The sequence below is a fragment of the Lagopus muta genome, chromosome 27 (assembly GCF_023343835.1).
Source record: "Lagopus muta isolate bLagMut1 chromosome 27, bLagMut1 primary, whole genome shotgun sequence".
Lineage (NCBI taxonomy): Eukaryota > Metazoa > Chordata > Aves > Galliformes > Phasianidae > Lagopus > Lagopus muta.
This window is the reverse complement of record NC_064459.1, coordinates 2,285,023-2,307,237: the sequence shown is the minus strand read 5'-3', so window position 1 is coordinate 2,307,237 and position 22,215 is coordinate 2,285,023. Positions and strand designations below refer to the sequence as shown.

The following is a 22,215-nucleotide window of genomic DNA, read 5'->3' as shown; positions in this document are numbered from 1 at the left end:
TTTAATAATTACAAGAATTTGGTTAAAGTCTTTAATAATTACAAGAATTCCAGATTCATTACAGAAGAGTTTACAACAAATAATATTTCTCCATACAAAGGCAAAATAAACTTTTCAAGTAATAGCGCCCTGACTCCGCGCTCCCAGCGTCAGGGACTGGAGGTGGGGGGGGAAGGGATGGGGATGGGGGGACGAAGGGATGGGGGGGGATGAAGGGATGGGGGGGGATGAAGGGATGGGGACACAGCAGCCCCCATGGCCCTTCCTCCCCATGGGGCAGGCCAGGTAAGGCACAACCCGGGGGGTTCAGAGCTCCAGTGCCCAGCTTTGAAGCTGAACCCGGCCCCACTGCAGCCCCCCGGGGGGGGGGAGGGAAAGGCCATTGGCACCTTGGCCGTGTGCTCCCAAAAGGCATCGACAACGTTATTTAGTATGGTTTTAATACAACCCCATATAAAACTGAAGCAGCAGCAGCAGCAATTCCTTATCGAGGGATCTAAAACTGAAAGAGGGGAGGGGGGGGGGGGGGACATAATTTAAAAAAATAAAAAACAGCAAATGTAGCAAAATATATGGATTTTTTTTGTTTGTTTCTTTCTATTTTTTTTCCTTTTTTTCTTTTTTTTTTCTTTTTTTTTTTAATATATATATATATATAGAGCAACTGATATCTACCAGCCACTAGTACCTTCCTACCAAACTGGTATAGCTCTGGTAACAACCTTTTTAAAAAGACATGTAAATATATATTCATATTTATACATATTTTAGCTATGTACACGGGACTTCTGTTGTCAGCACTGATGCACGGTTCGCTGCGCAGCCCCACACATGTGGGTTTGGGCAGCGCTGGGATGCTCACACAGTGCATCAGCCCCATAGGGACACACTGAGGCACCGCCACGTGGAGATGTCCAAGCACAGTGGGAAAGGTTTAAATGGATGATGAAAACAAAGAGAGGCAACCGAACAGGCAAACAGCGAAACGAAACCTTTGGGCAGAGCTCCCTGCCGAGGTGCTGGGTGGGCACAGCTGCGTGCGGAGCCTCAGTGCCGCTTTAGCACCCCTTGGCTGTGCGGGGGGCAGCGTGGCAGGCAGGGCTCATCGGGCAGTGGGTCGTGGGAGAACACTGAGTCCTCCCCAGAAGAGCAGGTGGAGCTGCGTGTGGCTGGGAAGCCGGGTGAGTATTGATCCAAAGGCACCGACAGGTCCAGGTATTCCTGCAAGGGATGGGTTCATGGGAGGGGAGGAGCTCTGCGAGGGGCACGGAGGGACGTGGAGGGCTCTCCTACCTGGTTGGATGTCATGGCCACGATCCTGTCCAGGTCTTCCACCAGCTGTTTGAAAGTGGGGCGCTGGGAGGGCACGGCGTGCCAGCAGTCACGCATCATCATGTACCTGTATGGGGTGGGGGGAGCTGAGCTCATCTGTGGGTGCACAGCTCTGCCCCTGGCAATGTGCAGTGTGTGGGGCTCAGCCCCCTGAGGAAGGATGTGGGGCAGGGAATGGGGCTCAGCTTCTCAAGGAAGGATGTGGGGCAGGGAATGGGGCTCAGCCCCCTGAGGAAGGATGTGGGGCAGGGAATGGGGCTCAGCACCCTGAGGAAGGATGTGGGGCAGGGAATGGGGCTCAGCTTCTCAAGGAAGGATGTGAGGCAGGGAATGGGGCTCAGCCCCCTGAGGAAGGATGTGGGGCAGGGAGTGGGGCTCAGCCTCTTGAGGAAAGGACATGGGGCAGGGAATGGGGCTCAGCCCCCTGAGGAAGGATGTGGGGCAGGGAATGGGGCTCAGCCTCTTGAGGAAAGGATGTGGGGCAGGGAATGGGGCTCAGCCTCTTGAGGAAAGGACGTGGGGCAGGGAATGGGGCTCAGCCCCCTGAGGAAGGATGTGGGGCAGGGAATGGGGCTCAGCCCCCTGAGGAAGGATGTGGGGCAGGGAATGGGGCTCAGCCTCTTGAGGAAAGGACATGGGGCGCGACACGGGGCTGCTGTGTGAGGGCATAACCCCGGGGTCATTTTGGGATTCACTCCTGCATAGCAATAGCAAAGGGAGCCCTGACGTCGGTCATTGCAAACAGATTCAGCTGACGTTTTGCAGGTAAGGGGACACTGCAGAAGTAATTCTGAGCATCTGCCTTCCCCAGCGTGCAGCTGCCTGCACCCAGCACAGAGCTCAGCACGGATGGCACCGCAGGCATGGTGCCCACGTTCCCACTGCCCCCCCAGCACTCACAGCTCGTTGGTGCAGTTGCTGGGCTTGTCCATCCTGTGGCCCTCCTTCAGCAGCTTGAAAAGCTCCTCCACAGGCACACCAGGGTACGGCGAACCGCCCAGAGTGAAGATCTCCCAAAGCAGCACGCCGAAGGACCAACTGCAGGCAGACACGTGGGCACAAACCATGAGCCACCACGGGCATCACAGAGAGCTCTGGGTGCACAGGTAGAGCTTTGCACAGCTACACCAGGAGTGCCTGGCAGTGCCTGGCATACTCACACATCACTCTGATGAGTGTATATTCGGTCGAACAGAGCCTCTGGGGCCATCCACTTCACTGGCAAGCGGCCCTGTGACAAGAGAACCCCATCAGCTCAGTGCTACCCATGGGGACGGCCAAAGGTCGCTTGGCACAGCGGGTTCCAAACGCTCACGTTTGTCGTCTTCTTGTAGTAATCGATGTGGTGGATGTCACGGGCCAGCCCGAAGTCAGCGATCTTCATCACGTTGTCTTCGGTCACCAGCACATTCCTGGCTGCCAGGTCCCTGTGGATGCACTGTGCAGAGAACAGGGCTGTCAAACGGTGCCCGGAGCCCCACGGCCCCATTCCTAAGCACCCAACCGTGATGGAGCTCACACCTTTTTGGAGGCCAGGTACTCCATGCCACGCGCCACCTGGTACGCACAGGACACCAGGTCCTTGAAGGAGAGCTGCTCCTCGGGGACACGAGTGGGGTTGTAGCAGTACTCCATACCCGGCGGGCGCCGTGCCTGCAGGTACTCACGCAGGTTGCCTTTGCTGGCGTATTCCACGATGACATAGAGGGGCCCTGAGGGAGAACGGGGCTGAGCCACGTGCCTGGACCCCACAGTCAGCACAGTGCTGGCAGCCCCTCCTCGCCCGCTCACCGTCCTGCGTGCAGGCCCCCAGCAGGTTGATGATGTTCTTGTGCTTGCCGATCATCTTCATCATCTCCATCTCGGAGATGAGGTCAGACAGGTCCTTCTCTGTGGCGTCGGCTGTGGCAGCAAAGGCAGCAGTCAGGGAGGTTGGCCTGCATCCCCCCACACCATGCACACGTGGGTGCCGCACACAGACCCGCTCCCATCGCCTCTTACACTTGAGCATCTTCACGGCCACTTTGGTGACACGGTTTGGCTTGTCCTTGTCCAGGCCGATGGCCTCGGCCAGCACCACCTGCCCAAAGCAGCCTTCTCCCAGCGGCTTGCCCAGGATCAGCCTGGTGGGAGGACAGACATAATGCCATGCTGGGACAGCAGGATGGCCACTACACTCAGTGCCATCCCCTTGCCCCATCCCCATCCCATCCCATCCTCATCCCATCCCATCCCATCTCACCCCAGCTCAAACCATCCCATCCCATCCCAACTCACCTCAACCCATACCCATCTCATCCCGTCCTGTCCTGTCCCGTCCCATCCCATCCCATCTCACCCCATCCCATCCCACCCCACTTCAAAGCATCCCATCCCATCCCATCCCATCCCACCCCACCTCAAACCTTCCCATCCCCATCCCCATCCCCATCCCATCCCATCTCACCCCATCCCATCCCATCTCACCCCACCTCAAACCATCCCATCCCATCCCATCCCATCCCATCCCATCCCATCCCATCCCATCTCACCCCACCTCAAACCATCCCATCCCATCCCATCCCATCCCATCCCATCCCATCCCACCCCATCCCATCCCATCCCATCCCATCCCATCCCATCCCATCCCATCCCATCCCATCCCATCCCATCCCATCCCACCCCATCCTCACCTGTCCCGTGGCAGTTCCCAGCGCGGGTCCTCGGGCAGCTCATACTCAGAGACACCAGCCAGCATGGGGGTTCCACTGGAGGAGAGCCGTGAGGGCCTCACCAACATCACACCCGAGTTCATGGAGGAGCTGGAGTCAGCCGACACCTGCAGCAGGGCTGTGGGTTACCTTCACGCAGCGCTGGGGCCACGGCCGCCCATTCCCAGTGGGGAGACAACGACCGGGACCCCCCCCAACTCCTGAACACTCCCTGCTGCTCCCCATTGGAGCACGCCTGTATCGTTTACAATTGATTTCCTGCTTGCTGGTACCACAAAACGCACAGCCTGGGGATCCTCGGTGCTCAGCACGCGCTCTTCATCTCAATATTAAATGGCCACAAATCCTCCTGGTTACTCTCGTTGCCACGGGGCCACGCACACAGCATGGCGAGGGACAGCCATGGTGCACCATCCATCCCAACCCAGGGAAAGGGCAATTCTTTGAGGAGGGGCAGTAGGAGCCAAGAAACCCCCTCTCTACTTTCTGTTACCTGTCTGCGCAGTGGGATGCTCTTGGCCAGCTTGTGCACGGCCAGCTGGCTGTTGAAGTCTGTCTTCTTGGTGGTGCTCTTCATCTTATAGATGATGACTGTCACCACCATGCAGGAGATGAGGAAGGCGCCGGTGCAGTAAATGATGATCTCCAGGTAGAGGGGGGACGTCATCATGGCTGGTGAGTCCTCAATAGCTGGGTTGGCACAGAAAAGGCATCAGCGGGAGCAAAGAGTGAGGCTGGGCAGAGCCTGGCTCCTCTCAGCAGAGGTGAGGGCTGGTGTGGGATGCTCCCACGTGCAGCAGGGAGTGGTCAGGCTGCTGGGATGCTGCACTGCACCCATGGGGTGGGTGCTGCACCCTCACCCTTGGGATAAGCATCATACCCATGCCCTTGGGATGCACGCTGCACGTGCAGCTGCCTGGGGCAGGAAAGCAGGGTGTGAAGCAGGGGTCCGTGCCCATCCCCACTCTGTGTGGGACGGCACCATGCAGTCTGCATGGGGACTACATGGGGATTCTCCCCTTCCTGTGGGGCTGAGCTCTGCCCACGCTGAGCTGCACACCCATTGGGATCTGTGGTTACGGTGGGCTGGAAGGCACGGCTGGGTGCTGGGAGATGGAGCCGAGCAGCCAGAAGCACCTGCAGCAGCAGCAGTGATGTATTGCAGGATGGGAGAGGAGATCCCATCCCTGAGCACCACAACACAGCCCCACTTTGTGACTTAGGGGGGTGGCGGAGCTACGAACGGCGCAGCCACAAACCTGGGAGCTGCCATCACCCCCAGCAGCCCAAACCTGACCCCCCTCCCCCAAGAGAACAGAGCCCTCAGAGAGAGGCAGAAGAGCCAAAACCTTGTGTGTTCCCAGCAGCACCACCCAAGCAGCGGCTGATAACAGGGCAAAGCTTTTGGCAGAAGAGCGGCGCCCACGCAGCGCCCCAAAAACTTTCCCTGCCTGCTGTATCAGGCGTGGATCCGCGCAGCAACGATGGGCCCAGCAGCCCATCGACACCCAAAGCAAAGCGACAGCCCCCAGCAATGCATCCGACACACGTGGAAACAAGGGAGGAGAAGGGACAGGAAGAGGAGTATATACCTTCGAGAACTGTCAACCATGCAGAGTGATGGGAGATCCCAATAGAATTACCCGCCAAACATGTATACTCCCCAGCATCCTCAAATGAGACATTCCTTAAGTGAAGGACTTCCATCTCTTTGTCTGTCGTGTTAACGCCAGCCGTCTAGAGGGGGAGAGTGGAAGCAAAAAACGGAGAAGCAAACGACATGAGATCTTCTGGGGGGGAAGAGGCAGAGAGGAGGGAGCAGCCTGATTTGGCAGAGCCCCGGGAGCAGGCAAGAAACCGTGGAGACCCCTGGCAGAGACCCTCCGGATGACCCCTCATCCGGGCGGACCTAAAGAGACGCCACTAAAAACCCTTCACCAACGGTTCTGCCCATCGGAGCATGCTGGCAATGGGCCACATGGAAAAATAGAGCTCGGGGAGGGCCGGCTGGGCATTGAGGGAGGTGGGAACACGAGGACGGAGACACGGGGACAGCACAGAGCAGGGAGCACAAGGAGGGGGGGGGGGACAGGACACGGCACGCAGCCCAGCCGGCCCCGCGGGGTATTTTTCCATGGCTTTTTGCACCAGAAGTACAGCAGAAACGAGAGAGCCCAGAGTTGTGTTTTCAACCGCTGGGGACTGGAGGTCCCAAAGCGTCCCACTGGGCGTCCTTCCGATTACCTTTTGCCAGAGGTCTGGTGACAGTGAGCCACGCAGACTGGTTGGCCTCGCCAATATAATTGGAAACCTTACAAACATACTCCCCGCTCTCCGCCTCTGTCACATTATACAGGGTCAGCACCTCCGCATCAGAGCTATTAATTCCCGAGTGCTGGAACAGACCAACAACAGAGGAGTCACATCGATGGGGTCAGAAACCACAGCGCCCGGAGCGATGGTGCCAGCACAGGGCTGGGGGCCAGGAGGGGTTGTGGCGAGCCAGGAGGCAAGGGATCATAAACCTGCTGCAGTGCATCAGGAGTGTGGGTAGGGACAGCCGTGCAACTTGGGGTGGGGGTGGCCATGCACCCTATGGCTGGGGGTGGCCATGCGCCCTATGGCTGGGGGTGGCCCTGTGCCCTATGGCTGGGGGTGGCCATGCGCCCTATGGCTGGGGGTGGCCATGCGCCCTATGGCTGGGGGTGGCCATGTGCCCTATGGCTGGGGGTGGCCCTGTGCCCTATGGCTGGGGGTGGCCCTGTGCCCTATGGCTGGGGGTGGCCATGTGCCCTATGGCTGGGGGTGGCCCTGTGCCCTATGGCTGGGGGTGGCCATGCGCCCTATGGCTGGGGGTGGCCATGCGCCCTATGGCTGGGGAAGGCCATCCACCCTATGGCTGGGGGTGGCCATGCGCCTTAGGGCTGAGGGTGGCCATGTGCCCTATGGCTGGGGGTGGCCATGCACCCTATGGCTGGGGGTGGCCATGCGCCCTATGGCTGAGGGTGGCCATGTGCCCTATGGCTGGGGGTGGCCATGTGCCCTATGGCTGGGGGTGGCCATGTGCCTTAGGGCTGGGGGTGGCCATGCACCCTATGGCTGGGGGTGGCCATGTGCCCTATAGCTGGGGGTGGCCATGTGCCTTAGGGCTGGGGGTGGCCATGTGCCCTATGGCTGGGGATGGCCATGTGCCTTAGGGCTGGAGGTGACCGTGTGCCCTGGGCCTGGGGGTATCCAGCTGAGGATGGCCACGTGTCCTGAAACCTTGGCATGGATGGGGACGTGCACACACCCCAGGCTTTGCAGAGGGGCTGAGGGCACTGCTCGTGGCTGGATTGTGCCACCCACCCTATGCTTGCCCCCAGCACCCACCCAGTTCATGACAGACACCTTCAGGGATCCAAAGGATGAGCGCACCGCTGCCTGCTGCCCACTGCCCACCTCTCACCCAGCTCCTCCAGGACAGCCCAGAGCAGAGCAGGCAGGGCTGGTGGGGCTCCAGATGCCTCGATGCCACCTATGTGTCCCCAGCTGTGCCCAGTGAGGGCAGTGACCCCATAGGGACCCGGTCTGGGGCAGCCCATTGTGTGTGCAGCGTTACCTTCAGGATCTGCACGTAAGGCAAGTTGTCGGGGCCGATCTTGCTGCCGTTCACCTCGATGTGTTTCAGCCACTGGATGTGGGGCTGCGGGTCGCTGTAGACCTTGCAGACGAACTCCACGTTGCTTCCCAGGGCCACCGTTTTGTTGGCAGGGAGCCCTGCCTGCAGGATGGGCCGATGCGGGGAGCGCTCTGTGGGGACGGAGACCTCAGCATGGGCACCCCACATCCACAGGAGACTCATCCCACAGCCCCACAGAGCGGGTGACAGGTGACATCCCACCAGAGCAGGGGACAGGTGACATCCCAGCACAGGGACATCGTTATCTCTTCAGGGGTCAGAGGTCAAACAAACCTAATGAGGGCCCCAGCCGCTGCCACTGTGGTGAGTCAGCATTAACAAACCCCTTTGTTCACCTCGCTGACTGTTCCCTTCAGTTTGCTCAGTGTAATCAAATTAAATCACATTCTTAATGGTTCATTTACTGGCATTTAGAGCAGCTCCACATGTGGAACTGCTCAGACCAGCCTTCCCAGCTGGGAATTATGGCTAATAAGGCGATTAGAAAAAGTTTCTGTCTGGTCTCTGAAATTATTTCCACCACAATTAAAAAGCCCCAGAAGGATTCAAGGTGAAGCTCGCGGGGCTCAGCACTGCTGTGCAGGAAGCAGAGCAGCCCCAGAGCCATCCTCACCCACAACATCCAGCTGATAGGTGTGGTTGATGCTCCCGTATTTGTTCTCCACGATGCACGTGTAGTTGCCTTTATCTGATGGCACCACCGAGTCCATGATGATGCTCCAGGTGGCATAGCGGACCTGGGGGCAGGAGGATGGGGGGTGGTGGGTGAGATGTGTGCACATCAGAGCAGCTCAGCCCTTTGGCACAGCATAAATCTGCTCGTGGTCACCTTTCCCCTCTCCTCCAGAGGGACCATAATTGCTCCCAGCTGTCCCAGCACAGAGCCAATTGCTGAGCACCACGGACTGGGTGCAGGGACACAGCCCTGGGTGGCACAAAGGGAACAGCACCCACATCCACGTGCTGACGGCACGCTGGCAATTCCCACAGCCCTGCGTTTCCACTCCATTTTCTACCAGGGCTTTGCACACAGATGGAGAGAACCAGCACCCTGCTGCCCTGGGGGGCACATTGAGCCCTGCACCCCAAATGCTCCAGGCTGTGCCAAGGCTCTGCAAGAAGAGCTGCACTCCTTCATCCTCCTTCTCCCCCAGTGCAGTGCTGGATGTAGGAGATCTGTGGCGCTCCTGGGAGCTGCAGTTGCCCCAACCCTCCTGGCTCAGCTCTGGGATTAGTGCAGCCAGGCTGGGCTCATCCTCCCCCCTCCCCCAAAGGTTGAGGCTGCTGCAAACATGACCAAGAAGCAGGTCACTGCCGTGGGTCTATTTTGCAACAGGAATGTCAGGGGGCCCATCTGCCCTTCCAGAGGCGCACGGCTGCATCAATGGGCAGCTCAGGGCCTCTGAAGCCCATTCATTTCCCCTTCTCCCTGAGTGACTCCCAGGCCCAGATTGCCTGGACAGGACCCGGTCTGTACCTTGTACCCCCCGATGCGGTGGTCAGGCTTGAACTCCTTGCCATTCTTCAGCCAGCGCAGCGTGGGGTTGGGCGTCCCACCTGAGGGGCACTTGAATTTCACTGTTTTGGCAGCAGGGACGGCGTGTAGCTTCTTCTCCATCTTCTCAGGATAGGTCCAGTAAGGAGCTACGGCCTCTGCGGGGCACAGAGCAGCAGGATCAGCCATGGGGAGCACTGATGTTTGCTCATGGTTAACCCAGGGCAGGACTGGGGCGAGGTGCACATCTCCCTGGCACATCCCTACACCCCAACCAGGCTTTAGGAGGACTGCAGCAGGACCCTGCCTCTCCTCTCCTGCCTCTCAGCCCCTGGATGCTGTTCACATGCATGCCTGGCTTCCCTTCACCCCCATCCATCCCACAAACCCATGCAAACCCATCCCACACGTACGGTTCGGCTTGGTGTTATCCGCCTCCTTCTCCTCCGAGGAGGAATCATCTTCATCATCATCATCCTCTGCAGAAGGGAGTGCGTCTGCAAGAGAAGAGACCCCCAGCTAAGCACTATGCACAGACCCCTCCTGTGCACCGTGCTGACACATGGCATGAGGCTCTGAGAGAATGCTGCATGGCTGGAGCGAGAGATGCTGTCCCAGCTCACAGAGCCCAGGGAGCAGTTTGCCCACAAGGCTGACTTTGGACTCAGGAAGGCAGTGCCCACATTGTGCTGCCAGGCACCTGGGGACATCCATCCATCCATCCAGGTCCTGCAGACAGAAACAGCCCTGACCTTCAGCCAGCACCTCCTGACCATCAGCACTCAGTCCTCACCACTGTGCTTCAGAACCAACAAAGAAAACCTCAGCTCCAGTTCAGCCCGGTGCTCAGCTCCATGCAGACTCACATGTCCCCACGCATGCACTGCCACCGTGGAAGAACACTCATGGACACACAGTGCAGAGGATGCTGGGCACCACCTGTGCATCTCTGAGCAGAAAACCCAGCAGTGCTGGCCTTGCTGCAGTGCTCTGTGCTGAAATGGACACACAGGGTGCAGACAGTGCTGGGCAACTTGGCAGCTCTGAGCAGAAAACCCATCAGTGCTGACCCTTGTTGCAGTGCTCTGTGCTGATGTGGACACTTAGGATGCTGGGCACCATCTTTGCAGCTCTGAGCAGAAAACCCAGCAGTGCTGACCCTGCTGCAGTGCTCTGTGCTGATGTGGACACATAGGGTGCTGGGCACCATCTGTGCATCTCTGAGCAGAAAACGCAGCAGTGCTGGCCCTTGTTGCAGTGCTCTGTGCCCATGTGGAGACACAGGGTGCTGGGCAACCACCTGTGCATCTCTGAGCAGAAAATCCAGCACTGCTGCAGTGCTCTGTGCTGATGTGGAGACACGGTGCTGGGCACCAACTGTGCAGAAAACCCAGCAGTGCTGACCCTGCTGCAGTGCTTTGTGCCCATGTGGAGACACAGGGTGCTGGGCACCATCTGTGCATCTCTGAGCAGAAAACCCAGCAGTGCTGACCCTGTTGCAGTGCTCTGTGCCCATGTGTCCCCACGCTGAGCCACAGGGCACAACCACCACATTGCACAGATCTGGTGGCACATCCTCTGCGTGCCAGCGTGGGCTGTGCAAGACTGCACCCCACCGAACCAACCTGTGCCTGGCAGCCAGCATGCAAGGCGTGCACACAGGCACGCTGCTCCTCGCTGCTGCCCCTGCACCGCTACGAACCTGAGACGTTGACGGAGAAGTAGGTGGTCTCACTCCCCGAGGGGCTGTTGGTCATGCAGGCATAGAGCCCCGAATCCTCGGGCACCGCATCCCGCACCTCTACCTCCTCGCCGGTGATGCGTGTGCGGTTGTTCTCAGGCAGCTGCACTCCATCACGCACCCAGTTGATGCTCTGCACGTCGTCGCGCAACCGGCAGCGCAGCTGGAGGAGATCGCCGGGGTGTGCAGAGTGGGATTCCACCTCGATGTTCGCTTTGGGCAGAGCTGGAGGAGTTGGGGAGAGAGGGAGAGAAAGGGAAAAAAGAAAAGAAATAGAGACAACGGGACACCGGGCTGCTGAGGGTTGGGTTAATGAGGCGACATGCGCTGTGGGGACGTGGCTGAGGTATGGGGGTCGACCCCGAGCACAGCCACGCTGAAAGCAACCCAAGCAGCAGCGAGGCATCGCCCCAGGGCACAGCCATGGAGCCCAAAGCTACGCAAGCGCCCTCAGTCTCCTGCCAAGCGCTGCAGAAGGGGTTTGAGATGGGGAGGAATTTGCAACCTGAGGCACGTTGGGCAGAGCTGGCAGCAGGGCAGGATGAGGAGCACCAAACCCCGCGCGGCTCCACCCCAGGGTCTCCCTGCCCAGCAGCAGACAGCCAGCAAAGCAGGCCTGAACCCCTCGCTCTGGTCAGCACCAGGCAGTTACAGGGCTATGCCGGGACAGCAGGCAGAGAGCAGGGCTCAGAGACAGTGCTGGAAGCTCAGGTAGGCAGGCAGGGGCTGTCAGATGCTCCCTGCCCTCAGTCGTCCTGCGACGTCCTTCCAGCAGCACAATGATCCAATCCATCCCAGTGCTGTTGATCACCGGTGTTGCACAAACCGTTGTTTTCCCCTCATTCTGTGGTGTTGCACGAGGATTCTGCACTGGGTGCAAACGTCCACCTTCCCAGCAATCCCTCCCAGTGCTCACACTCAGCCTGGTGCAATGCCTGCTCTCCTTCCCGCGCCAGCTCTGCTCTCACACCTCTGCTGCTGTCTCCATAGGGTGTGTTCCCACGACTCCTCCTGCTCCTCGCTGGGCAGCCTGGCTCAGAGCCTCCTCTTCTCACTCCATCTCAGCATGGTGACTTCCCACGTGGAGACCCCAGATCAAATCCTCAGGGGCAGCCCACCTGCAGGGCCTTCCCAGCTGCAATCCGGTGCTTCCCAGGGACTTCAAAGCACCCGATGAAGGCATTCTGGCCCCAACCACACGCACACCCCATCAGCTGTGCTCAGAGCGGAGCAATGGGGAGCTGATGTGCACCTCCAGAGCCTCAGCCCTCCACTCCTCACTCCTCCTGCAGCCCTCACACACCTGAGCATCTTCAGAGGAACACCATCCACCAACAGCTCAGGAGTTTCTGTGAACGCCTCCATGAGAACAGCGTGTGTGGGGATGAGCTCAGCGCTCTCCTTGATGGCAGGAGGGCCAGAAGCAGGGCTGCAGGTCCTACTGCCAGCTTACAGAGCCCTGCAGGTTTTGGGGAAGAGCTCTGCTTTTTGCAATCCCAATTTCCCCACGTTTTCCTCCAGCTTTGGCGCTCCTTGCAGCTCTCATTTGTGTTTCAAAAGATTCGTCACAGGCGCATACAATGCCACAGCCCCCACCAAGGCACAGCCCCACAGCATCCTCCTGCCCCTGCGTGAAGACCACGGAGAGAACCCAAAACCAGAGGGTTGCGGTGCCCTCCACTCTCAGCTGGGGCTCAGCACTGCTCGTGCCCATGAGAAAAGCTCTTTGGAGGGTGCACAGCTTTGGGCTGCATCCCAGCTCACGGCGACGCTCTCTGTGCCATTCAAAGGCCGCGTCCTCCCTCTTCCCCCTCCTCCCCCCATCTCGACCCAGCTCTTAACATGAGCAGCGTGATGGACAGCACAGCACGGGGAGGCAGAGGGCAGGGCGGGATGCTGCCCTTTGGTAACCCAAAGCTCATCTCTGGCACTCGGGGATAAGGCGGAAAACGCGGCATGGTGGGAACGGCCCGAAAACGAATTCACAGCCTAATGAGCATGTCCAGGTTACCCCCCCCAACCCCCCTACGGGTGAAAGCAGGGACAATGAGGCTCCCAGCGGCTCTGGCAGCCGGACAGCAGCAGCCCACGGGACGGCTCGGCTGGCACTGCCATGCAGCAGCCCTGGGAAACGCAGCCTTTGCAAAACCGCAGCGCACACAGAGCAGGAGCAGCTCATCCTACTCTCAGTGCCCCCTCGGATCGTTGTGCTCCATCAGCCCGGAGTGCCTCTTCTATTTATTTTGCTCTTCTGTAACCTAACCCAAGCCGGCAGGTGCAGCCCCTCACAGCAGTTCTGAGCATGGTGCTCACACGCCTGGAGCGAGCAGGAGCTCAATGGGCCGGAGAAACGCTTGGCTCTCCTCCTCTGCACCAGCGCAGGAAGGGGGGAGCACTGCAGGGATCCAAATGTCTGCAGCTCCAGTCCCAAACACAGAGGGCACAGGGATGCCCAGAGGCTCTGTGCCCACTGCTGTGCACAGGGGGTTGGTGCTGAGCTTGCTGAAGTCCGGGAGACTCACGGTGCGGGTGTTCAGGTGGGAGCAAAACGCCCCACAGTTGGGCTCCTCAGAACACATCGGGCTCAGGAGAACAAATGCAGCCCTTCTGCAGCCCCAGATGCTGAGTGCTGCACCCCCAAGCACCCAGCAGTGCACAGCCTGCAGGCAGCGCTGCAGGGACTTTGGATCTGGGAGCACCGAGTTGGGATGGAGACGTTCAGCTCACACTGTTTCCTTTTGCTGTGAGCTTTAAGGCGAACCCACCAGCGCTTTTATTGCTCAGTTCCAGCTTTGCAACCAGGCAGATGGAGGGTGCCACTGCCTCCTGTACCTGCTGCTGGAGCCCAGGCCTGGCCCACAAGGGATGGGGATATCAGCAGCACGTCTTCACCTTTCCCCCTCCGCATTCAGCCTCGCTCTCCTTGCTGGAGAGCTCTCACCTCTCCCCTCAAAAGGACTTTGCATGCAAATGGCCCCACGCCAAAGCTGCCCATCAGAATGGAGCAGTTCTGCATTCAGAGCTGACAAAACGGCGCGGAGCTGTGTGTGCCCGAGCGCAATAAAGCGGCCAACAAAGCAGCACAGCAACAACCCGGGCTGAATGGCCGCGAGCAGCAGGTCCTGCCGCCGGTTGCCCTGGAAACCCCACCAGGGCTCACTGAAGGTATTTCCTGAAGAAAAAGCACACACATGCCCCACAGCTCTGCTAATCCCAACAGGAAGCGCTTACCGGGACGTGGGGATTGGTTTCTTTCTTATTTAAAAAGTGCCTCTCCCCGCTGTCCCCCCCCCTGCAGCCGCCCATGGGAGTGCTGGGGAGGTGACCAAGTGCCCCTTCTGCAACCCTGCTGCATCCCAATGCAACCCACTGCAACCCTGTTGCATCCCATTGCAACCCTGTTGCAACCCACTGCAGCCCTGCTGCAACCCATTGCAACCCAATGCAACCCAATGCAACCCTGTTGCACCCCACTGCAGCCCTGCTGCAACCCACTGCAACCCTGTTGCATCCCAATGCAACCCAATGCAACCCTGTTGCATCCCACTGCAGCCCTGCTGCAACCCACTGCAACCCTGTTGCATCCCAATGCAACCCAATGCAACCCTGTTGCATCCCACTGCAACCCAATGCAACCCAATGCAACCCACTGCAACCCAAAGCACCCCACTGCAATCCAATGCATCCCACTGCAATCCACAGCAACCCTGTTATCCCACTGCATCCCACTGCAACCCCTGCTGCACCCCACTGCATTCCACTGCAACCCTGTTGCATTTCTACTGTGCATTCACTCCACCCTCACTGCACCCACTGCAACCCCACTGCAACCCCGCTGCAGCTGCACTGCTTCCCCACTGCCTTGCACCCCAACGAAGGATGACGCCAAGCACAGAATGCAGTGCTTTCTAATGGGCTTTACCCATCCTGTAATCCCGGGCAGATCTCTCCAGCAGGAGCAGGGAATTGATGCACTGCCCCAGGCTCTGCTCCTCGGAGCAGCACGTGAAATGAAGCAGCATTTAATTACCCAGCATGTCTGTCGTTTGCAAAGCTGTCAGGATAACCACCCGCCCATCCCCCGGGACACCCAGCCATGCTCAGAGCTCAGTGCAGAGCAGCAGTGCGGGACAGCAGGCCTTGCACACTGCAAGGGGCACCAGGAGTGCTGCAACCCATGCACATCTGTGGCTCTCTGCAATAAGCAATGGGTTCGCCCAGCAGGAGCAGGAGGGCGTCCCGGGGATCTGCTCCTCTCCCATCATGGGGTGCAAAATGAGTTTGCACATGGGGGGGCTCTGCAAGCAGCCCCACAGAGCTGCCCCACAGTTGCAGCACAGCCTTGCTGCCCTTCCCAAAGCCTCACATTTCTTTTTTTTTCCTCCTCAATTAAGGGCTGGAGTGACAGCATCTGAGTGGAAAGGCGGGAGGTGGTGAACAATGCCTGCAGACGGGCTGGGAGGGGAAGGGAGCAGCGTGGTGCCCCGCAGCACACAGCCATGCCTGGCAGCACCAGGATGGGGATCCTCACCAGGAGATGGGGCTCAGAGCTGCAGCCCCTCGGCCGCTCCGTGCCCCCACATTCCCCACACACAGCAGAGGCAGAGCAGTGGGAACAGCGGGGAGGACAATAGAGGACAGGGAGGGAGGAAAAAAATCCCCTCCACAATTTTCTGCAGGTTTCTGTTTAACCTGAAGACAAAGAGCGGCTTTGTGAGGGAGGGAGACGGAGGCTGCTCATGGAAATTTCTTGGCTTTTCCCCTTAACTCGTTTTTTTTTTGTGTGTTTTTTTTTCTGGTTTTTTAACCACCTCCAAATTTAGGTAACTATAAAACGCAGCGAGCGCCCATTAATATTTTATTTGCAGCAGATTTTTCAATAAGTTCCTGACAAAGGCTGAGCTGCTGAGCCCCCTCCCCAGCCACGTGGAGGGGCGGCTCTGAGCCCTCCTCTGCACTGAGGTGGGGCTGCCCTGCATGGGGGAGATTACGGATTCCAGCAGTAAACTGAAACGCCACCAACACCAGAACCAAGTCCGGTGCTGCATCTGCTAAGGAGGGGGACAGCAGAGCTGCCTCCCCTGGGTGATGCTCATGGGGGGATGTGGAACACTGGGACACAACACACGGCTTCAAGGATGCGATGCGTGGCTCTGGGACTGATGCATGGCTCTGGGTTTGATGCACCATTGCCTCCCACACAGCCTGGCCTGGACCTGACTCTCCCGTCCCACCCTGTGCACAGGCACATATGGTGTCGGGGACGCGTTGTTCCCAGCAGCCACAGCCAAAGGGTTGGGCTCTGTGCAGCCAGGCTCTGTGCAGCCAGGCTCTGTGCAGCCAGGTTCCTGCTGTGGCACTAATTGGGCCGTCCTGGTGAGAGCAGTGCTGGGAAGCATTGCCAGAGGTTACTGCCAGCCTGGCAGGCACCCAGCTCCATCCTCTCCTTGTCCCCTCCACCTCCACCGCTGCCTCCCCAACCCCTCCACGGCTCCCTAAGGACCCCAAAACCCCACCGTCACCCCACACCGCCTTTGCTCTGTGTACCTGCATGGTTTTCATGGGGGTGACTGTGGGGCTCACCAACACGTGGGGCTTTCAGTGGGAGGAAAAGGGAAAGAGTGAGCCTTAAAAAAGCAACGCCGTACCGCTCGGACCAGACATTCTCAGGTAATTAGAACCAAAAGGCAGCAGCTAGGCAGCAATCCCTGGCTGCTCTGGTTATTCTCCGCCTCACCAAGGGAAGGGGCCGTGCTTTGAAATGCTGCAGCACTCCGTGCAGCTGTCCTGGGGGCCTGGTGACCCCGGAGGCCCATGCATGGCAGTTCAGCGTGTCCCCAGCCCGGAGCTCAGCGATGCCACACATCCCAGGCTGTTCCCCTTGCAACGCCTTAGGGGTGACTGCTGACCTTCTGCAAAGTTTCCCCCCTGCTTTAAAGACACCCATAGGCAATGCTGGAGGTGCACCCCACGCCACGTGTTCACTGCAGACAACACCCCAGCCAGGTTGCACCACGACGCATCGCACAAAACCCCTCGCCGGGCCCCAAAGCTCTGTCTTCTGCAAGGCGAGAGGTCCCAGCTATCTTATCAACAAGGAGAAAAGCAAAGAAGGAGATCTGTTGGCCTTACCTTGGTCAGGAAGCGTGGGGGCCGGTCTGGCAGCTGACAGCGTGGCTGTGACCAGCACAGCCCAAAGGATGAGGGACCTCCAGGTAAACATCCCACTGCTGCGGCTACTGCTCGGCGACTGCGCTCAACCGCCCCTCCATGGGGCCCCGTCGGCCGCTGTGAGCTGCAGAGGGGGGAAAGAGAGTCAGGGCAGAGTTCAGGGCATCCCCCCACGTCCCTTTGCTGTATGGGAATCCCCTGCATCCCACAGCCCCTTTGCTGTATGGGGACCCCCCCCCCCCCCTCCTCTCTGCTCCCTGTGAGGATTGAGCTCCGAGCCACCCCGCCAATGATGGCTGATGTGTTGGGAGCAGAAGTGCTGGCAAAGCAAAACCGAGCACAGCAAAACGCTGGGAGAAATCCTCAAATGCTGTTTGAAGAGAAGGGAGGTTTCTGCTCTCCTCTTTTTTTCCTCCCCCTTCACGCAGTTGGCACTGGAAACAGCAATTCTCATACAAATCAAAATGTTTGCAAGGAGCTTCGATCGTCACGGCTTGGCAGGAGCAGCTTTTGGGTTCCTTGAACTTTTTTTGCTCAGATCCAAAATGGAAAAGGCTCCAGCCTGAGGCTCTGTGGGATGGGAGAGGTGCTGCTGCTCAGCTCCGGAACCCCTTTGTTTTCACATCTTCCTCTACAGACATCCCAGGAAGCTCCAGACTGAGAGCAGCACAGACCCTGAGGGCAGAGCAGCAGGTGTTCACACGGTTAACCTGGGCTGGGAGCTCCTGAAGCCCTTTTGGGGTGTCGGGGTGACCCCACAGGAGATGCCTGAGCTCCTTTGCTGTGGGAACAGCGCTGTGACCTCACAGCCTTAGGTGCACAAGCAGCAGAGCCACCAGCAGAGCTGGAACAGGAGGAGGACGTTCCTTAACCCTCCACTTCTCTCTGCCTTCCACCCTTCCCAGCACTGAGCCGTGCTCTACTGCTCTGTGCTCCAACGCAGCCAAACCCGACTCAAGCTGTCAGACCCCAAAGCCTTTGGGCTGCAATCCAAGAGCTGCACTCCTCCCTCGGTGACATCTGCAGCTCCACAACAGCCTCCAGCCGAGGTCCCGACACCAGCGGTCACTAATGGTCCCCCTGGGCTCCCACAGGGCTCTGTGCCCCATCTTGCACAACACTGGGATGGATGGCTGCTCCAGGACCGGGGGGACAACACAGAAATGGGGATGCAGCCGTGTGAGCTCACCTGGTGCTGCTCTGACATCACCCCAAAGCCCCGTTCGGAGAGCACTGTGCAAATAAGTGCTTCCTTGCCATATGGGATCCACCTCAAAAGCACATTACTACAAGGTGAGTAAACCACTGCAGTGAGTAATGGGCCACCACTCATCCCCCCACGTGCTCCTGCTTCCCAATGAACCCTTTCCCACCACGGAGCATCCTCTGTCCCAAAGGATTTAACCCCAGGGCAGCTTTTGCCTCTTCCCTTGCCAGCTCTGCAGCATTTGGCACCCAAACTATTCACACAGGGACACCCAGCAAACCCCAGCATCATCTCCGCCGGTGAAAACACTGATGGAGTGTGAGCAATTTATCAAGGGGTTGGAAGGAGGAGGTGGTAATGTTTTGTGGAAGAAAAAAAAAAAAAAGCCATTGGCATTTCTGGAAATTATTTTCTGTCTCTCTGTGGTTTTGTTTATCAGCAGCACCCCCCCGGAACATGCCCTAATGTGGAGTGGCTGCAGCTCTCCCCCTCCCTGCACAGTGCACACAGCAGCTCCCAGCAGTGAGTCAGGGCACAGAGTGGGGCTCAGCTGCAGTGGGACGGGCGCTGACTCAGGGGCCGACAGCAGAGAGTTTCCATTGCAGCAGTGATGGTGATGCACACGGGGCAGAGCAGCCCAGGAAGCCTCCAACCTGTGCACAGAAAGCACAGCTCTGCTCTGTGCGGAGATATGGATCCCCACAGGAATCTGCTTGCACCGAAAGGCTGCAGCCTCAGCGTGGGTTTCCAGCTCCTTCCATGCATGCACTGTCCCTGCCCGCTGCAATTTGCTGGTTGGGGTGGATTCAAGTGACTAAAAATGGAAGCAGAAAAGCGAGGAACCAGAACGAAGGGCCCCTTAGAGACCTGCAATTACAACGGCCACGACACCCACGGGGCTATTTAGGAGCTGAAGGAACACCCCTGTGCCCACCTGTGCGCACTCCCACCCGAGCACAGCCTTTGCCCACGTGCCCACATGTGCAACCTGCCCGCCCTGCTGTCCTCAGCACGACCCTGGACCTTCGCCCCGTGCTGTGAGTCAGGGCTGAGCCAGCGGCACGCACAGCCCGGCCCCTGTGCTGAGCAGAGCACAGTGGGGAAGCCCCTTCCCAGCTCATGGCTCATCCCTGGGAACACGTCCAAGGTGAGGAGAGAGAAGCAGGCCCACGGCACTGGGGCACCCCGGGTGGAAATGGGGCTCAAGGGGTCACAAGAACATCTCTAGGGGCTCTACGTGCCCCAGTGTGACCATGGGGACCCTGAGGTGACGCCCCTCCCATGGTGGTGACCACAAATGGGAGACCCTGACAGACACTGATGTAAGGAAGGAGGGTGAATTCGGCTCCGAGTGCCCTTGCAGCAGAAGGACACAGCAAAGGCAAAGCTCCTGGTGGCACACGGAACCTCCTCCTTGCCCTGCACTCCTTGACCCAGCCGCATGCTCAACCAAGTATTTGCTGAAATAAAAAGCAAACACGACTGCAAATGTAACTATAGGGAAAATCAGTAATGCTTAAAGCAGACGCATGCTTGGAAAAATAAATATCCAACTGTGCGGGCTGCATTCCGTGTTAACCCTTTGCAGCCACGTGTTGCATCCTGCTGCACACCAACAGCTCCTGCACCGAGTTACGGTGCTCTGCATGCGTGCAGTGGTGTGAGTGGGGGTCTGGTGGGGAGCAAGGATGGGAAAAGCTCAGTAAAACCAGATCAGGTTTAAAAGCTTCCCGAAAGCAAGGCGTCCCCACCCGAGGGCTTCATTTTCAGATACGCTGAGCACCCCCAAAGGTCCCCCAAAGGCTGCTCCAGGCTGGTGGTGCTGAGTGCTCCGGCACAGGGCTGTCCCAGAACGGACACCAGATCACAGCCCCCACTCCCTGGAAGAGGCAGAGCAGTTCTCCAGCTGGGAGGGAGCGGGATGGGGTTTGCTGCACTCAGCTCCTCCCAGGAAAGCTACTGCGGGCGGAAGGACACGCACTCCTCCAGCAGACCCATCCCCTGCTGCTCACATTTGCCTTCATCCCCAAAAAGCAGAAGGTCCCAATGAGGGGAAAGGCAAACTGCTGGGACGAGCATCTGTGCTCCAGGCCCGGCTGAGCAACGGGGCTTGGAGATCCTCAGCTCCCAGTACAGTTTATTTGTTTTCAGGCAAATAAATAAACAGAGAGACCCTGTTTGCACCTGAAAGCAGCTTGGGCTCCTTCCCAGCAGGCGCGCTGTGCAGCGCAGCACCGCTCTTGCCGGGCCAGGGACGATCCTCATTTGTTTTAATCCTCTCTGAGCAACACAAGGAGAAGGCAACGGTGCATGCCAGGCACGGCGGAGATTAAGGGAGGAAGTGCTCCTGTGCGGGGAAAATGGCTGCTGGCCGGAGAGAGAGGTGAGGGGCTCCGTCCTGCAGCATCCCCGGTGCGGGCACATCCCCGAGAGCCCCGCGATCTCATGAGAGCAAATCACAAAGCCCGATTTTCCTCCTCCCGGGACTCGAGCAGCCTCCAAACCCTGAGTTTTGTTAACGCAAGCATTCGGCAGGAGAGCACTTTGGAGGTCTGGCCGTTGAGCCGTGACGCGCGGAGCAGCGCCGAGTTATCCAACAATCCGCACGGCGTTCGGCCGTCATCTGAACGCGTTGCAAACGGACGCGCAGCGCCTCTCGCTCCCCCGCGGCAGCCGCCGGCCCTCGTCCAGGAACCGAACAGCGACCACAGAACCACGCGGAGCCCCGCGCCCGCCGGTCCCGCACACATCGACCCCGCAAACGTCGCGAACGCTGCGGCGTAGGGCGGCCGCCACGCTGCGCACACGCAAGAGCCGTTCCCAGACGCTGGCAAAGAGTTCGGCAGAAGAACGCTCCGATCCCTCTCACCTCCCACGCCAACACGCACAAAGATCTCAGCCCGGCTCATTTTCATCGCCTCCGCCGCCGATTTTTACCGAAAGGCCCCAACATCTCGGAGTTCCTAACGCAACAAATCCAGCTCTTTCTCCATCTTCTTTTGGAAACCGCCAGGCTCCCGCCCAGCAACTTTGGGTGGCCGAGGGCCGGGCAGCACCACCGAGCCCCTACCGGATCCCCAGCGCTGGGGGTCCCCGGAGCTCGGCACCGAACCGAGCAGCGCGCACCGACCCGAGAACCGGGCACCGAGCCACCGCGCCTCCGAAGTGCCGCCGGGCGGCTGCCCGGGGTGCCCCAGGGTTCAGAACCGGACCTCCGCCGCAAGCACACCGAACCGCTCCGGTGTCCCTAAGCTCTCCGAACCTCCGGTACCGCAGCCCAACGCCCGCGGTGCCCACAAGCCGCTGCCCCGCGCTGCTCGCAGTGGGGCCCCGTCGGGCCGCCCCCCCCGGCGGATGGGGATGGCCGCGATCCCGGAGCGATCCCCCCCGCGCGGAGCACAAAGCGCCGCCCCGCTCCTTCTCCCCGTACTCACCGGAGTCCCGCGGGGCGGCGGCGGAGGCGCGGTGCCCGCCGCTCCCGGGAACAATGGAGGGGAGCCCCGGCCGGGGCGAGCGCGCAGCCCCGCCGCCGCCGCGTTCAGTGCGGCCGCCCCATGGCGGATCCCGGCCCCGAGGTGGCGGCGGGAGGCGCTCCCGGGAGGCGCGGTCCGCCCCGACGGCCGCCGCTCAGAGCTGCCCGCACCGCCGCGTCCCCGCCGCGCGCTGCCGCCGCCGGACTGAGCCGCTCCCGCAGCGCCCCGCCGCCTCCCGCCGGCTCCTCCCCCGCCTTCTTCCCAGCCCTCCTCCTCCTCCTCAGCGGCCTGATGGGGCTTGTAGTCGCCGCCGGGGCGCCCCCTCGGAGCCCCCGTGCTGCGCTGCCGGCAGCCGCCCCGGGACGGACTCCCGGGTGTGGGGTGCAGGGGGGGGGAGTCTGAA

General features: G+C 59.5%; 1 protein-coding gene across 4 annotated transcripts; it reads right to left on the bottom strand.

Annotated features, from left to right (window-relative positions):
• Positions 1–30: 30 nt before the first annotated feature.
• On the bottom strand, positions 31–22,001 carry FGFR1 (fibroblast growth factor receptor 1). 4 transcript variants are annotated; one of them, XM_048928091.1, is made up of 18 exons: positions 21,774–22,001; positions 17,094–17,256; positions 10,923–11,186; positions 9,634–9,717; positions 9,203–9,378; positions 8,339–8,462; positions 7,645–7,835; positions 5,636–5,780; positions 4,537–4,733; positions 4,005–4,150; positions 3,334–3,455; positions 3,124–3,234; positions 2,854–3,044; positions 2,648–2,770; positions 2,493–2,563; positions 2,233–2,370; positions 1,294–1,399; positions 31–1,221 (listed from the first exon to the last, which is right to left on the bottom strand). In XM_048928091.1, exons 2-18 carry the CDS (start codon positions 17,182–17,184, stop codon positions 1,048–1,050), a joined length of 2,454 nt encoding a protein of 817 aa, XP_048784048.1. In that variant the 5' UTR covers positions 17,185–17,256; positions 21,774–22,001; the 3' UTR covers positions 31–1,047. The 4 variants fall into 4 exon arrangements, with proteins under 4 accessions (XP_048784048.1, XP_048784047.1, XP_048784049.1 ...); XM_048928090.1 differs by having other exon boundaries at positions 4,531–4,733; positions 21,774–22,000; XM_048928092.1 differs by lacking the exon at positions 10,923–11,186 and having other exon boundaries at positions 32–1,221; positions 4,531–4,733; positions 21,774–21,999.
• Between the last annotated feature and the right edge of the window lie 214 nt (positions 22,002–22,215).